We start from the raw sequence: 16418 nt of genomic DNA on the forward strand, positions 1-16418 counted from the left end.
TATTTTTTTGTCACGGTAAAAAATTGTATGGTCACAAATTTTTACCGTAACAAAAAAATCGTAGCCATAAACTAAAAATATTCAGGGGCGGAGCTACATACTGCCAAAGGGGGGCAACGGCCCCCCCTAATTTTAATTTTTTACATGTAAATTATATGTAAATTTCAATTTAGCCCCCCTCAAAAATTTATTTTAATATTATTTTATTGTGTAAATATTTTTAGCCCCCTCTAATATTTTTTCTAGCTCCGCCCCTGAAAATATTGTAGTATTGGGTGTTACTATTTGGAATGTTTGCATGGTCCTTCAAAAATTTTTATACTGGACATCAAATATATTTTGTGTGATGTCGACGACAATAATGATAATAATAATAAAAATGAAGAAGAAACGCGACCAACTTTTGGCTGAGGACTTAATTTAAAAAACGCTTAAACGTCTAGATAGTTTTATTGTTTATATATTATTTAAATTTTGAAATAAATGATTTATGCGATAATGTTAGAATTTTATAAAAAATCTAAAATAACAAAAGAAAAAAATTATTTTTTTATTTTGTTCATAATTACAACTAGAATAATTAAATTATTTTAGATAATAATAAGTGTATAATTATAAATATTATATGTATAAATATAAATCAAATAAAATAATTTTGATTATTGTCTCTTAATATTACCGATTTGAGTATTAGAGATTTTAAAAGAGAGATTTTTTTTAAATCAGATTACGCATTACTTAAGTATGTAACATCTTTAATTTCTAAAAGCTATAGGATTAGGCGATTAGCATGTATTGTGAATCCTCAAAATGTAGATATTATTTAACAAATAATAGTGTAACTACAGTTACTCTATATGCACACGTTTGGCATCCTTTTGCTATGTTCAGCATGGGAAATGTTCAAGAGTTTAAGGAAACACTTTTTAGTGGTTTGAACTGTTACGTTCACAGGTGACTTCGTATCCTACCTATAAAGGACCGGTAAGAACAAGGAACACATACAACACCAATAGTAATGGAAACACACCCGTTTCTAAATATTTATTCCACAGAAATACGACATTTTTAATATAAGGATAAATTACTATTTTATGCCTTAATATTTTGGTTAAGTTTTAAGTTTGTCGTAATATTTAAAGAGGAGTGTTAGAGGCCAGTAATTTTTGTGATTTGTAGCCATCAAATAGCCATTAATGATAATCTAATGGTGTAAGATTGGTGTAAAATTTCATCCAATGACTTGCTTTTTTTTACTGGTTACATGTTAGCCAGAATTTAATAAAGTTGCTGGTCCCTTAGACTTTTCCTGTCATATTTTATCCCAATAAATATTTTATTTTATTTTACTTTTGTTTTTTAATCAAACTTTAAATTTTTTACTTTTTAAAAATATATTTTTTTATTATGATTTTTTTGTCACTTTACTTTTAAATCACTAGAACTACCACTATTACTATTATAATTATAATTTTTTATGCTACCTAAAAAATATTATAATGAAAAAAGGGTATTTTTAACAAAAAAAATTAATTTTATCTAGATGACTAAAATAAAATGAAACAAGGCGTTTTAAAAAAAATAAAGTGTTCCAAACATTAAAGACAAAATTATGATTTAATTTAGATGTTAAGGACAAAAATAATACATTATTCTTAATATATATATATATATATATATATATATATATATTATTTTTATTGGTCTTATATTTAATTTTTTTAAATAAGGATAATAATAATTTAATTCTAACATATCATGAAACTATTTATTAAAATAACTAAAATAATTAGATAATAAGTTATTATATATCTATCAACGATGTAGAGAATAGAGAGGTTACAACAATCGGTATTTGTAAGGTTAAGATATAACTCATCAATACAAAAGTTAAATATCCAATACTACTGGATTTCAGTGATTAAGAAAATGGGCGATTAAATTTGGGCCTCTTTTAATTTGTTTTTAAATTTGGATTTTGTTGAGTTATTTTGAATAGAAGATTCGAGATATTTTGTATTTTTTTTAGACAAGTTAAGAGTTAAAACAGAGATATAAGTAATGTATAACGTAGAGAAGTATAGAAAGATAGAATAAATAGGAGATTATTTAGTTTTGTTTTTTATTATGCAGAACCAAAAACAGAGAAGAGAAAGAAGAATGACACATAGATATATTCTGATTCAGCTAGTCAGCGCAATGTAGTCTATATTCAGTCTCCATCATAATAGTGATGGAATTTCACTATCTATCAATAGATTACAATCATCAATTCTCTCTAAGATTCTACCCAATCCTATTTGGGACAAGTCCAATTTCTAATCCAAACCGAACTTGACTAGGGACTCATCCTAACTTTTCAACAACAAAGTGCTAACCCAACTTGTAAGAAAATTCTCTTAGGATCATGACAACAAAACAAAAAGACTTACAAAGAATTTCTGAGATAACTATGACTTTTTCTCCAAGTTTGACTCTTTGCTTTTTACCACTCAATGACTTTTACTTACAAATCTCACCAATTTGTCTTTTACTATTGAAACTCATACAGACTAAATTGAGAAAAAGAAATACTCAATGAAAACTATGAAGGAGAAGAATGGATAGCTCAGTGAGCTATGGGAACCCAAACATTGTGCTTTTTAACCCCTTTAATTGAGGAGTAAAACTTCCTAGGTTTGAAACTTGCTTTAGCACCTCGTTCGTTTTCTTCTCCCAAAATTAGATGCAGCAGCGGCGTGACAGAGGAGAGGGAGGGCAAAAGCAGTGACATGCAATCATACCTTCAATCTTCTCTTGCAACTTTTTTTATTTTGTTTTTTGAATCTGGACCGTGCGTTCTTGCTTTGGTTTCAAGTTTTGTTTTTTATCGTTGATAAGCAACAGAGCACCATTGACTTCACTTTCATCATAGTTTTCAGAACAGTGATTGTAGCCCAGTTGATTTCTTCAATGTTTGATGCGTGAGTATCTTCTCTATCTTTTTCTAGTGAATTTGCATTTAAATTGTGGAGTTTAATCAAGATTTAAATATCTTTTAGTCACTATGGATGCTACTTTGAGTTGTGTGTATTTCCGTTTATTTCAGGTGGCATTCGGATGGATTTGACGAAGTTTTGTAGTAGAAAGGGAAGAAAGTGAATGATGCTGTCAACCCCGACCTCCTTGTAATCAAACAAAAATAACTTGAGTTACAGAGGTCCAATTTATAATTTACGTGATTTTAGCAGCATTGGAAAGCTAACTTCAAAGCTTTCCAACGATATATAATAGTATACTCTTTTTTTTTCCATTTCGTACGGCCTCCTCTATGCTGAACTTGGCTCTTTCCAAGTTCAGCGCAAGCCCAACACGCCAAGGGAATTCGCACACTGCCTCATCCACATTGTACTTGAGATTTTCCAAGTTCAGCGTGGACCTGAATGAATCCAATGGTCCCCATGCACTCATACAAGGCTGCGCGTGAAGTTAATTAATTTTGATTTACTTTTTATTTTATTTATAATTAGAAAAAAATATTATTTAATTTTAAGAAATATATTTTACATTAATCAGGATTAGATATAAAAGGAAAAAGAATCAGTTCTTCGGGCTATTCTCTTCTCTTCTACCTCATTCCGCACTTTACAGTTTTTCAGAATCCTAGTTTTCTCTCTGAACCATGAGCAACTAAACATCCACTGTTAAGGTTAGGAGCTCTGTCTATTGTATGGATTGATACTATTATTTTTCTATTTTAATTCATGTACTGATTTATAATTCAAGAATTATTTTTGTTCTTTATTTTATGAATCTGGGTGGAACGGAAGTATAACCTTGGTTCTAATTGAGTTCTTGTATAACTTGGAAAAGCTTTTTACTTGAACAACAGTTTGAAAATATATTCTCCTAAATTTTTAATTATCTGGACTTAACGGGATACGTGACATATAATCCTCTTATATTTGGGTAATTAGAATTTTTGTGGCATATAAACTAGAATTGAAATTCACCATCTAATTGGAATTAAGTGACCAAAGAATTGACGATTGATGAATTTTAGAGGAGAAACTAAAAAGGTCTAAGGAATTAGGGTTTAGTCACATATAGTTTGCCATGAATTAAATCTTGCATGATTAAAATAGTTAGTAAAAAAAGTCAATCCGAAAAATAGATAACTCTGAAGCCTTAACTGTTTCTCCATATATTATTCACAACTTGTTTACTGCTTGCTTTATGATATTCGAAATTTACTGTTAATGCTTTTGAACCTTCAAACACAATTTTCTATTTGCCTAACTAAGTAAATCACTTAACTATTGTTGCTTAGTCCATCAATTCTCGTGGGATTGACCCTCATTCACCTAAGGTATTACTTGGTACGACCCGGTACACTTACCGGTTAGTTTGTGGTTATAAAATCCGCACCAATGTTCCTTGATAAACCATAAATAAAAAAATCTCCTTTTTGTGATTTTCTTTTCTTATGTGATCTTCTCTTTTTGCTCTAGCCTCTTCTAGCTTCTTTTCTTTGCTTGGTCAGAAAAATTTGCCAGTAACCAAATGATTTTTCAGACAAGTAATCCGTCACAGAATTTGACGGTAATTACCGTTGGACGAAAAAATCCGACGGTAACTATTTACCAGCGAGGTTTATATCGTCCGATTTCTTTCGACAGTAATTTAGTTACGTCGAATTTTATTCGTCTTTTCAATAGTAAATCCAACGATACTCATCATTTTTTTGTAGTGGAACTCGATCTCATACAACAGTCTATGTACATCATATATATAGTAGTGTTAATTGAGAGCTTTTATTTTGAAAAAAAATGCTCAACACAACAAGGTGAAGCAACAGAAACAAATATGAATACAAAAAAATAACAAATCTATGAACCAACAAAAATAGCTTATAAACAATTCATTGTCATTTCTGGCATTGCCATCAATAATCAAATGGGTTAGTACCATACCATTTCTTATAGCTCAAGAAGGTTCTGTTGATAAGGACGTCAACACCTGTCTCTTTGTTTCTAAAAATTCTATCATTTCTTCATTCCAAATATTCTAAGTTACCGCAAAGAACCTAATCAACCACTTCTTACGCTTCTCTTTTCTACTAGACTCTTATGTCCAACTCTAAAAGCTAAGTGGTCTCTGATACTCCTTGGAATGGCCTATATTCTACCAAAGAATACCATCCATACATACCAAATCTGTTAGGTAAACTCACAACCAAAGAACAAGTGATGAATAAATTAAATATTCTCCTTACATAAAACACAAATATTATCACTACGACTAAAAAAATTCTAATTTACTAAATCTCTCTTTAGTGTTTACCGTGTTCATCAAAACAAATCATGCAAACAATTCTATTCTTGAAGGAACCAATCCTTTTCAAATTGAATTAATGTAGCTATAATTTGTTGTGTTTTTGGAGAGACCTGTACAAAAGAGTTAGTAAAATATACACATTTTTTTTTATCAAACTTTCATAGTAGTTTAACATGTCATGAAGTTGCTAATGAATTATAATTCAAATGGCATAATCTTTCCCTACTCGTTTAAGAGGTTGCGGGTTCGAGTATCCCTATCATTCTATGCTCAAATATTTTTGTGACGGTTAGACACTGTTAACTAGCACCGGCATTTAGATACAACGGATGAGGTAACGAATTAAGAGTAACAAATGTTACCAAAGGAATTAAGAGTGTGTAACCGTTGCAAGAACAGAGTAACAAATGCTACCACACTCTTATGTTCTTGTAAAACTTTTGTGTCCACACTACACAGGAGTTATTATGTTGTTACCTTCAATGGGAAAGAAATATTCAAGAGCGTAAGCAAGACACCTTTCAATTTTTCCTAGATCATTAAGTCATTAATTTGGACGAAAACAATGAAGTAAGAATAATAAGAAAAAGAAATGATTGCATAATGGACTTGGTATCTTACACTAATATAATATTATATCCTCTGATAAGAAAATCGAAGCACGTGTACTACAAGTGGCTGAGTCCAAGTGTGCGCAAATGCAAATTAGATCTTGCATTCTAATTAGTATCTGTTACGTTTGGTATATATGCATGGACGACAAAGCAAACGATGAAACCACCTCCAACTTAATCACATTGGTTTATTATTAATTAAGTGCCTTCCCCGGCTTTCTATCTGGCTAAATTAATTAATTAATTATATTGTCTTTCCTACTTGACCAACTTGATGACTTGCTCATATATATAAATCTATTATTACTATTAAAAATTTAAGTTAAAAGGAAAACAAATAAGCGTGATTTTGTTAAATTCTTGTCCATAAGGTACAACAGTACAACTACTCCTTACCCTGTTTCATTCTTATAAATATAAAAACGAATTAGTTGTGAATTTGTGATCAAATTATTTTCTTAAAAATTTAAGGTAATAGTATATATATATATATATATATATATATATATATATATATATATATATATATATATTCTTTTAAATAAAATTTTTTAGATTTGCTAGAACTTTTTGTATTTTTTAATTTGTCTTATATTTTTTTTGAAAGATAAGAATAATCGTATTTTAAATTTTTCGGTCATGATACCACTTTTTCAAAAAATTTAAGCTGATAAAAAAATACATGAACAATTATATTTCTAACTTAGTTATTAATTTTTTTTAATAAAAAAAAAACAAGAAAGAAAGAAAAATAATTTATAGATGCATATAAGAGTACTTATTCGCGACATGAAAGTAATACACACTAGGGGTGGCAAACGGGCCTAAACCCGCCGGGCCGACCCGCGTAACCCGCCAAAAAAGGCGGGCTGGGCTAGAAAATCGGGACCGCCAAATAGCAAAAGCCCGCCTAACCCGCACCGCTTAAACCGCGGGTTTTGGCGGGCTTTGGCGGGGCGGGGCGGGCTTCCCCGCCGGGCTAAGATTTTTTTAGTGAGGGGGTATTTTTGCAATTTTTTTCCTAAAACCTAACTTCCCCCAACCTAACTTACAAGAGTATGAAGATAAAAATTGAGTGTTTTGAATTATGTTTATGTTATTTTGGAGACAATATTTATAATTATGTTTTGGATTATGTTTATTTTGCTTTGGAGAGAATATTTATACTTATATTTTGAATGAAAATTTGGTTTATAATTATATTTATTAGATATTTATAATTACAAAGACTTTAATGTTTGTGAATATAAAAAATATAATTTTTTATGCCATTAGAAATTATAAATTTATTAATATGGTTGTGAAATTATATATATTACTTAGTAGTTAATAGTAAAAAAAAAAGGAGCTTTGGCGGGCTAAGCCCGCCAGCCCGCCAGCCCACAGTTAGGCGGGGCGGGCTAGGATTCTAGGACCGCCTAATTAGGCGGGGCGGGGCGGGCCAGCCCGTCAAAGGGCGGACTTCTGGCGGGGCGGGGCGGGCTTCCCCGCTTGCCACCCCTAATACACACGACATTTACAGAAATTTTCTTAAAATCTGCGTTACTTAATTAACTCGACAACTATATATTAGTTTGGCTGCTCTGAGATTTAAAAAACACCAATAATAAAGCATGATTAAATAATTTTTTTATTTTAACACGATTAAATAAAATTAATGAGTTCAACTAAAGAATTAATTTTTTAAATTATTTTTATCATAAATTTTAAACTCCGAATTTTCAATCCTAAGTATTAATCATAAATTTTAAATATTAAATCCTTATCATAAACCCTAAATTTTCTAAGAAATTAAAATTAAAAAAATATTTTATAATAAAAAATTAGTTAATATTAACTAATTAACAGTTAATTTTATATATATAGCCTATTTTGGAAAGATCCTTTATTAAAGAAAAATGACCAAAGTTACATCAAATCGTATAAATTCAATATTGGACTGTACTACCTTTGTAATTTTTAAAAACAAAAGAGAGTAGAATTTATCTTTATTTTTACGTATTAAGATTTTATGAAATCGAATATTGAATGAAGTGTTTTATTTTAGTTTAACAAAAGAAAAATATTTAATTTTTAAAAAAAATTTAGATCTAATATCTTCTATTATCTGTAAGTGTTCTATGGCTATTTCATGAATAAAATGTTTTTTCTCATCTAATATATATATTATATTATTTACATAACTAACAAAGTTAAAATGTTTCATTAAATTAAAGTTTTAAATAAACGGTTACTAATATTAACTGGTCAAATCATAATTTTAATATTAAATAGTATCAAATAAACATGAAAAATATAGTCGAAAAAATTAATTAGTTTTGACGAGATAGATAAAATCATGTAATTATGTTCATTAAGAATATGCGATTGGCCTTATATATTAAAAAAAAAATACTAGAAAGTAATTAAACTTTATTATTTTTTATTATTATTTTTAATTTTTTAATTTAATAAAGTAATAACATACTCAGTTTTAATTTATACTTTAAAATATTAATTGCTAACCAACTTGAATCAGTGGAGTGGCTAATTTACTGTTTTTAAACTTTCAAGTTATAAAAAAATACATTACAAGATATGTAGAAGATAATGGCGGTAAATTATCTGCTATTTTTTTATTCGTTGTAATTTTTCAAGATAGCTACGACTGGCCTCCGTGACGCAAAATCAAAGCTCTGCCGCTGCCAGCTAATCCTAATTCACTAAAGTAATTTCACCCTAAATCACTTTAGATTACCCAAAATCAAAAAGAAGAAAAACTTGTGAAAGGAAAATGAAAGCACAATAACTCCAGTGCTCAAACACATCGTGCGCCGCTGATCACCGTAGAGAATGAAACCTACAAAAGGAGTGTAGAAGCGCAACAACTCCAATTCCCTTGTAATTATACCATGAATAACAAAAACAAAAAATACTAATAATTAATTAATAAACAAAAATAATAAATCATAATAATTTTCTAACATTCCTCATATATTAATATACAATTATTGGGAGTCAATATATCTTTCGATTTAATAAAATATTTGGGAAAAGGTTTTACATGCATCATTGGAAAAGTGTGATTTTTCCCATATTAATTGAATACCACCGAAAAATATATTAAAAAAATGAATAAATAGTGGTAGAATTTATAATTAAATGTGAAGTAATTACTAATTAAGATTTCGTATTTTATAGATAGAATAATAGAGTTCCTCAAAATTTGATTAATAATCATTAATAAAAAATGTTAGGTGATCAAAATTTTTTCTTTGCTTTTTTACCTTATATTTAAACTAATATTAAATAATTTTCTATTTTTTTTCACTTAAAATATTGTTCCCTTCCCTGACCTTTTTCATAATCTATTAACTATAACATACAGGTCTAGTTAAATCTTTCCATTAAGGAAATAAATTAAACATAAGAAAATATTTTAATAAGAAAAGATATTAAATTTCATATATGTTTTTTTAATTATTAATATTATTTTTTGGTAACAATTAAAATAATTAATTATAAGATAATATTTTAATTGAGCATATAATAATAACAAAACTTACAAGTAAATGAGGTGTGTTTGAGGCAGAGACGAAATCAGGTGATAGAAAAAGAAAGCGATGATCTTTAATTTTATATTTTTATATGTAAATTATATATAAATATTAGTTTAGTTCTTTTAAAATTTTATTTTAGTTTTAATTTATTGTATAAATATTTTTAACTTTTTTTTAATATTTTATCTAACTCCTCTCTTGTTACGGAAATAGGTAAATATATGTAATCAAATTTGTGCTTATTATTGTAGTCGGTCACCACTCACCAATGTGACATGTGACAAAATCTTTTAATTTAAACCTCAATACTAGTCTCACTTATTTATGATGTATAGTATTATACAAATAGTAACAAAATTAAATTGTTAAATTAATAATAATTTTATATTCTTATGTTTATGTCATTGTGTGTGATAGAGAGAGAGTGACACTCTTTCGAGGAAGGTGCTAATTAAAAAGGTTTGAATAAGTGAAGAAGATGCCTCTCTCGTCTTTGGACCGTTCTTGGCGTGCGGAATATCCAATGATAAATACTAGCTCGCCATCACGGGCTTTCATTTCATCACATTAATATCCCCATTTTTCACAACAAAAAAATTATATATACTATACATATCACAAATACTTTGTACTAGTCTTCTTCATTCACTACTCTCTCTTTTCATAACTAGTACTAGTACTAGTTAGTTAACAGCATAAGAAATTACAAGAAGCAAAGATGGTGAGAGCTCCTTGTTGTGAAAAGATGGGATTGAAGAAGGGTCCATGGACGGCAGAGGAAGATCAAATCCTCATTTCTTACATCCAAAAACATGGCCATGGCAATTGGCGTGCCCTCCCAAAGCAAGCAGGTTAGAAATATAATTATTCATGTACCTCTTTTTATACGTCAGATCGATTAGTTTTATGAATGATTAATTCTGAGTACGATGACAATTTGGTCAGGGTTGCTAAGGTGTGGAAAGAGCTGCAGATTAAGGTGGATAAATTATCTGAGGCCTGATATCAAGAGAGGGAATTTCACCATTGAAGAAGAAGAAACCATCATCAAGCTTCATGAAATGCTTGGCAACAGGTACATATTCATGATTCAAGATTCATGCATGACATCTTCTCTCATCATGTATCTTTAACATGCATGGATGATGCTGTTTTCTTGATTTAATAGTTATCCTTAATTTGTAAAATAATAAAATGGTTGATTCAGTAGTATTAGTTTTCGTCTCCTGTTTCAAGAAGCTGGATTATTATTCATGAGTTCACAGAAGAAAATTAAAAGCTAGGCCTCATTATTGATGAGTTGAAGGTGGTGGTGGGGTCCCGTGTCATTATTTGTCAACTTTTATGAAATCCAAAATTGAAAACGTTGCGTCAACAAATATTAATTAAGCTTTCAATGAAGGACTAATAATAATCGAATAAAGCCATTAGCAGGCGACAAAATCTAGGTATTCTGCCACCTTAATTTGACTCTCCAAATAAAATTAAATACCATGCATTTTCATTATTTTAAAAATATCTTTCACATTAGAATTGAAATTTTAATTTAATTGATATTATGGTCATCTTTGTAAATTGTACTGGACCCTGAATATAATTCTATTGAAATAATGTCAAAAAGAAGTAAAAGATAGTACTAATAATTTGAGAATATGAGAAGACCCTGTTACACGCATTAAGATAACAAAATGTAGGGCTATACAAGATTCTCTTATAGATCTGTGGCTTGTGCAAGAATCTTAGTGTGGCAGTTTATGTCACATGCATTCTATAGTACTATGTGCAACACATGCATATATAGTAGTATCAAAACATTGAGTTTCATTGTTCACTCTCCAACGTAATCTACAATTAGACAAGGATATTTCAACTTTTGTTGTTTTCTTATTCACTGTGCATGATAAGCAAACTGATTACGAATCTCAAAGCAATAATAATAATCTCACAAATATCCTCACTTTAAATTTTTTTTATTAACATAATGAAAACGTTGAATATTTTATTATATGGTTCCAATTTTTTTAATATATATGAATTTGGGTAAATTTTACATTACTCGTTATATTTTTACACCTAAGTAATAACCAATGCTATACAATATTAGTTTCTGATCGAATTTGATCCTTTCTTTTAAGGTGGTCGGCAATTGCGGCAAAATTACCCGGAAGAACAGACAACGAAATCAAGAATGTGTGGCACACACATTTGAAGAAGAGGCTCATCAAACCAAACCAAATGAATTCATCATCATCAGATACCAAAAGGGTATCTAATAAGTCAAAGATCAAACGTTCTGATTCAAATTCAAGCACCATAACTGTTCAATCATCGGAACCAGCAAGTCTCAATAGTAATTTCCCTGAAGTGGACACAACTTCAGCATCATGCACCACCACTACAACAACAACCTCTAGTGAATTCTCATCAGCCACAAATACTGGTGAAAGAAAGATCATGAACATGATGAACATCAAGAATGAGGAGCTAGAAGATTCTTTGGAGAACATAATTGATGAAAGCTTATGGACAGAGGCAGGAATTGATGATGAAACCACCAACATGACAATCTCAAATAATGAGTTGCCCTCACTTCAATATTATGACCCAGTATTTAATAATTCGGAGGAGAATTTATGCTTCCAACCAAGTGCAAACTTTGAGGATGATGGCATGGATTTTTGGTATGACATATTCATTAGAACTGGGGAGTCAATAGAATTGCCAGAGTTCTGAAATTTTTCTCAAAAATTAAACCGTGCATGCATCTTGGAACATGAAATTATTTTTATTAGAGGATTAGAATACTTTGCATTATGATCATCATAATTGATTTTGACCATCATGGTAACTTGAATTGACCGTTACATGGCATTCAATTTGTACATTAATTTCTGGTGTGGTGGGGACAGAGGATCGGATGAGGGACCAAAAGTGAGTGAAACAATGCACAATGACTTGGTTTAATGTATACTTGGGCCCAAAAGAATACGTACCAAGTCTCTAACATTTTTCAGCTTTATAGATTTTACTATTTTAGTCGTATTTGATTAGGGCTTAGACCTCTTTGATTGTAATACAAATAAACGATGATGTACTAAAGTATGTCAACTAATATAAGTATTCAAATTTGTTATGTGTGCTTCTGTTGAACCCTAAATCTTTTGGAAAAAAATCTGGTTTGTTTTATATATATTTTTGCTTTTATTTTGCTTTGATTAATCGTTAATACATGGAAGAAATTATAAAATTTGAGTTAGTCCATGCAAGGTGACATTTGTTTAATTGCAAGTTGCAAGTGATTTCGTAAATGACGGAAAGTAAAACTTTTGGGCTGTCTGGGTAACTGTTCTTGGGCACAAGTGGGTGTGGTGGTGCTACATCATTATTCAACCTTTGTATATATTAATATCTTAATACACTATTAAAGATTAATCAATTCATAATATTTTTTTCATCAATAAAAATTAGTTATATTTAGGTAAATTAGGCAAGAATTTAGAAAACATCATAGAATTTCTCTTATTAAAAGTGATAACATAATCTTTTTTTTTAGTTTTGTTTTTATAGTTTATTAAATTTTTTGACATACATTTTTTTGTATGGTATCTCTTGTTCTAATAAATTAAGGAATAATACCTTGTATATTAGAATTTTATTTAAAAATTTATTATTAATTAATAAATTATTTCATATATATATATATAACGTAATTTAAATTTTTAATATTTATTTAAATAGATTAATAAACTAACTATTATGTTAACCTAAATTGGTTTTTCAAACATGCATTCTAATTCAAATTAAAAAAAAAAGAGAGACTTTGATATGTATAACAGTGCATAGTTACATACATACATCTGGCACTCATTATTGCACTCATATGATACGCACATTTCACTTTATGGCTAAAGTAAATAGGAGTGTACTATAGAAAAGAACAATAATTAAGGTCTAGGGTCCCACTATTCCAAATAGGAATGACTTGCCGATCATTATCTACAATATCTCAGTATTTCTTCAAGATATAACACTTAAAAGGCAAGGCATTTGTTTGCGTCATATAAAACAAAAAGCTATTTAGATTTAGTTAAAATAATTAAAGTAATTATTAGTATTAAAAGTAATCTTGTAATTTTTTTTTACTTTTTATAATTTCAAAACATTCCACTTGATTATGTTCTTAATCCAAATAAAAATTATTTAAAGTAAATACTTAACTGAAAATAGAATGAATACTTATTTTAATTTTATAAAGAGCTAAAATGAAAATCCGATAATAGTGCTCTGATATTAGAGTTAATCGTATTCATGTGCTATGCTAAGATTTAGTGAATATATAAACATGGTCATCAATACTACATGACAATACCTGCTGTACCACATCCTATAAAATCGGAATCAATGACCCATATCTCGGCCACAATTGCAACATTCACAATAAGATAACCATGGAAATTGCACTATGACCATAACTACCCAATAATCTCGGCTAAGTTCGAGATTCACTACAACAGACCCGCAATTAAACTCAACAATAAAATCTATAAGACGGGTCACTAAGTAAGGGAGGCATCGAAAAAAGGCACAGACACATACACTCTTAAGTGATTTTTGTATTCATCTTGAGAAAATATCTTTCACTAACTTGAGCGTCGGAGTCCTTTTTGTAGGTACCCCGCTCGGGTCGTGTTCAAGCAAGGCATCCCACATTCCGGACACACCTCACCAGTCTCTCCCCGGAGTTTGGAGTATAGCTCGGAGAAGAGTGACCTTGCACGAACATTGGCGCCCACCGTGGGGCCCAAAACCTCATGTTTTTCCTTTTTCTGACGAATACCATATTTGCCTTGTACGCTCTCTCCTTTTTGCAGGAACTCAGCCATGACGGATCACTCGGCGACCCCTTCAAATAATCCCACTAATGCTGATTTGTTAGCCACAAACGCTGCCCTGCTCGCAGAAAACCAGCGGATGGCCGAACTATTGGCCGGAATGCAAAACAACAACGAACGAAAAAGCAAGAAGAAAAACACCGATCAACATGAAGAGCACCAGTCAGAATCAAATGTTAAAACAGGGGAAACTCACGTTAGAACAACAAGACGGCGAAATAATCCCTTCTCGAAAGAAATAATGAGCTTCAAAATGCCCAAGAATTTCACACTTCCGATGACATTAGCACCTTACAAGGGGATTGGAGATCCCAAAATTCACGTCACGAAGTTTGAATCAATGATGTTCCTTAATAGCAATTCCGATCCCATCCTGTGTAGATCCTTTCCGACCTTTTTGGACGGAGCTGCTTTATTATGGTTTTCTAACCTGCCCGCAGGATCAATATCTAGTTTTGATAGGTTCACTAAACTATTTGTAAACCATTTTGCAGCGTCAAAGATCTATATACAAGATTCAGATTACCTCAGCACCATTAAGCAGGGACAGCAAGAGAGCTTGAGAGAATACATGATGCGGTTCACAGAAGCAGCCATGCAAATACCTGATCTTAATCCCGAAGTACAATTGCATGCAATCAAAAGCGGCCTCCGACCAGGTAAGTTCCAGGAAGCGATTGCGGTGACAAAATCGAAAATGCTCAAAGAATTTCGAGAAAAAGCCCAGGGCGAGATCGAAATCGAAGAACTCAGGGAGGCCCGAAGAAATGAAAAGCCAATGAAAAAAGAAGAAGAAAGACCGCAAAGGTCTACCAGCCGAGACATAAGAAAGCCATTTAAACTAGCACCTATGTTCAATTTATACACAAAATTCAACACGAAGCGGGAGGACAAAATCAAGGAGATCCTGCACAATAAACTTATCAGACCACCAGCCAGAGCAGGGACATATCAAGACCAGAAATATGTAGACAAAAATAAACATTGCGCACTCCACCAGAAGTTCGGGCATACAACGGATGAATGCGTAATGGCAAAGGATCTGCTGGAAAGGTTGGCAAGGCAAGGACTCCTAGACAAGTACATTTTGACCCGAAGGTAGCGAGAAATAGAAAGAGAAAGCAGGCAAAAACAGGTCGAAACCCCCTATCCAAGGGAATTATCAACTACATTTCAAGTGGTTTTGCAGGCGGAGGGATGATAAACCCATATTTTATGATATATTTTATGCTTAATCTGAGTGATTTATTAAATCCTTCACCCACTTATTCATATTAATTGTATGGTTTTACTTCTCCTTCCTTATTATGTGATGTATGTGAAAAACATGTTTCTTATGCTTTTAAATTAATTATTTTAATCACCTTTAATTCCATTCGATGCCGTGATTAGTGTGTTGAGTAGTTTCAGATCTTCTAAGGCAGGAATGACTTAAAGGATGGAAAAGGAAACATACAAACATAGAAAGAAAGCACAAAAAGGAGTTTTGAAGAAACTGGCATCCACGCGATCGCATGGACGATGCGATTGCGTGCCAAGAGCGAAGAAGCATCGACGCGGCCGCATGACTGACGCGACCGCGCGACTTGAGCAAATCGCATACGACGCGGACGCATGAACGACGCGACCGCGTGACTAGGAGAACTTCGAATGACGCGACCGCGTGACCCACGCGGACGCGTGACAGAGGCCACGCACCAGAAATTGCAGAAACGCTTATAGCGGATTCTGAAGCCTTTTTGGCCCAAAATCCAAGTCCAGAAGTCAGAGACCAGAGGTTATGAAGTGGAGGAATGCATCCATCGAAAGAAACTCCGAATTTTTTGTTACTTTCCATGATTTAGATTTAGTTTTGAGAGAGGTTCCCTCCTCTCTTTCTCTTAGGATTAGGATTTAGGACTTCTCTTAGTTTTAGGAGTGACTCTCAATCCCAGGTTCTTTATTTTTATTCATCCAAATTTAATTTATGAACTGTTCCATATTACAGATTACTCTTTTAAATTAATGTTATTTAAGATATTTCAGTTTAATACTGCTTCCTTTTATTTATGTTATTG

At 31.2% G+C, this 16418-nt stretch overlaps 2 protein-coding genes across 2 annotated transcripts; both read left to right on the top strand.

The window, feature by feature from the left end:
* The first annotated feature begins 9893 nt into the window (after positions 1-9893).
* LOC112711207 (transcription factor MYB30) lies at positions 9894-12602 on the top strand. Its single transcript, XM_025763813.3, has 3 exons — positions 9894-10320; positions 10415-10544; positions 11605-12602. The coding sequence occupies exons 1-3, from the start codon at positions 10188-10190 to the stop codon at positions 12200-12202; spliced, it is 861 nt and encodes a 286-aa protein (XP_025619598.1). The 5' UTR covers positions 9894-10187; the 3' UTR covers positions 12203-12602.
* Positions 12603-14350: 1748 nt separating this feature from the next.
* Positions 14351-15463, top strand: LOC112709309 (uncharacterized). Its single transcript, XM_025761203.1, has one exon. The coding sequence runs from the start codon at positions 14351-14353 to the stop codon at positions 15461-15463; it is 1113 nt and encodes a 370-aa protein (XP_025616988.1).
* The last annotated feature ends 955 nt before the right edge of the window (positions 15464-16418 follow it).

The sequence above is a fragment of the Arachis hypogaea genome, chromosome 9 (assembly GCF_003086295.3).
Source record: "Arachis hypogaea cultivar Tifrunner chromosome 9, arahy.Tifrunner.gnm2.J5K5, whole genome shotgun sequence".
NCBI classification, from domain to species: domain Eukaryota; kingdom Viridiplantae; phylum Streptophyta; class Magnoliopsida; order Fabales; family Fabaceae; genus Arachis; species Arachis hypogaea.

Bases quoted from the DNA above. Each gene is read 5' to 3' on its own strand.
- LOC112711207 (XM_025763813.3), top strand. From the start codon at position 10,188: ATGGTGAGAGCTCCTTGTTGTGAAAAGATGGGATTGAAGAAGGGTCCA. The intron at 10,321-10,414 runs GTTAGAAATATA...CAATTTGGTCAG, and splicing joins TGCCCTCCCAAAGCAAGCAG to GGTTGCTAAGGTGTGGAAAG. The intron at 10,545-11,604 runs GTACATATTCAT...CTTTCTTTTAAG, and splicing joins CATGAAATGCTTGGCAACAG to GTGGTCGGCAATTGCGGCAA.
- LOC112709309 (XM_025761203.1), top strand. From the start codon at position 14,351: ATGACGGATCACTCGGCGACCCCTTCAAATAATCCCACTAATGCTGAT.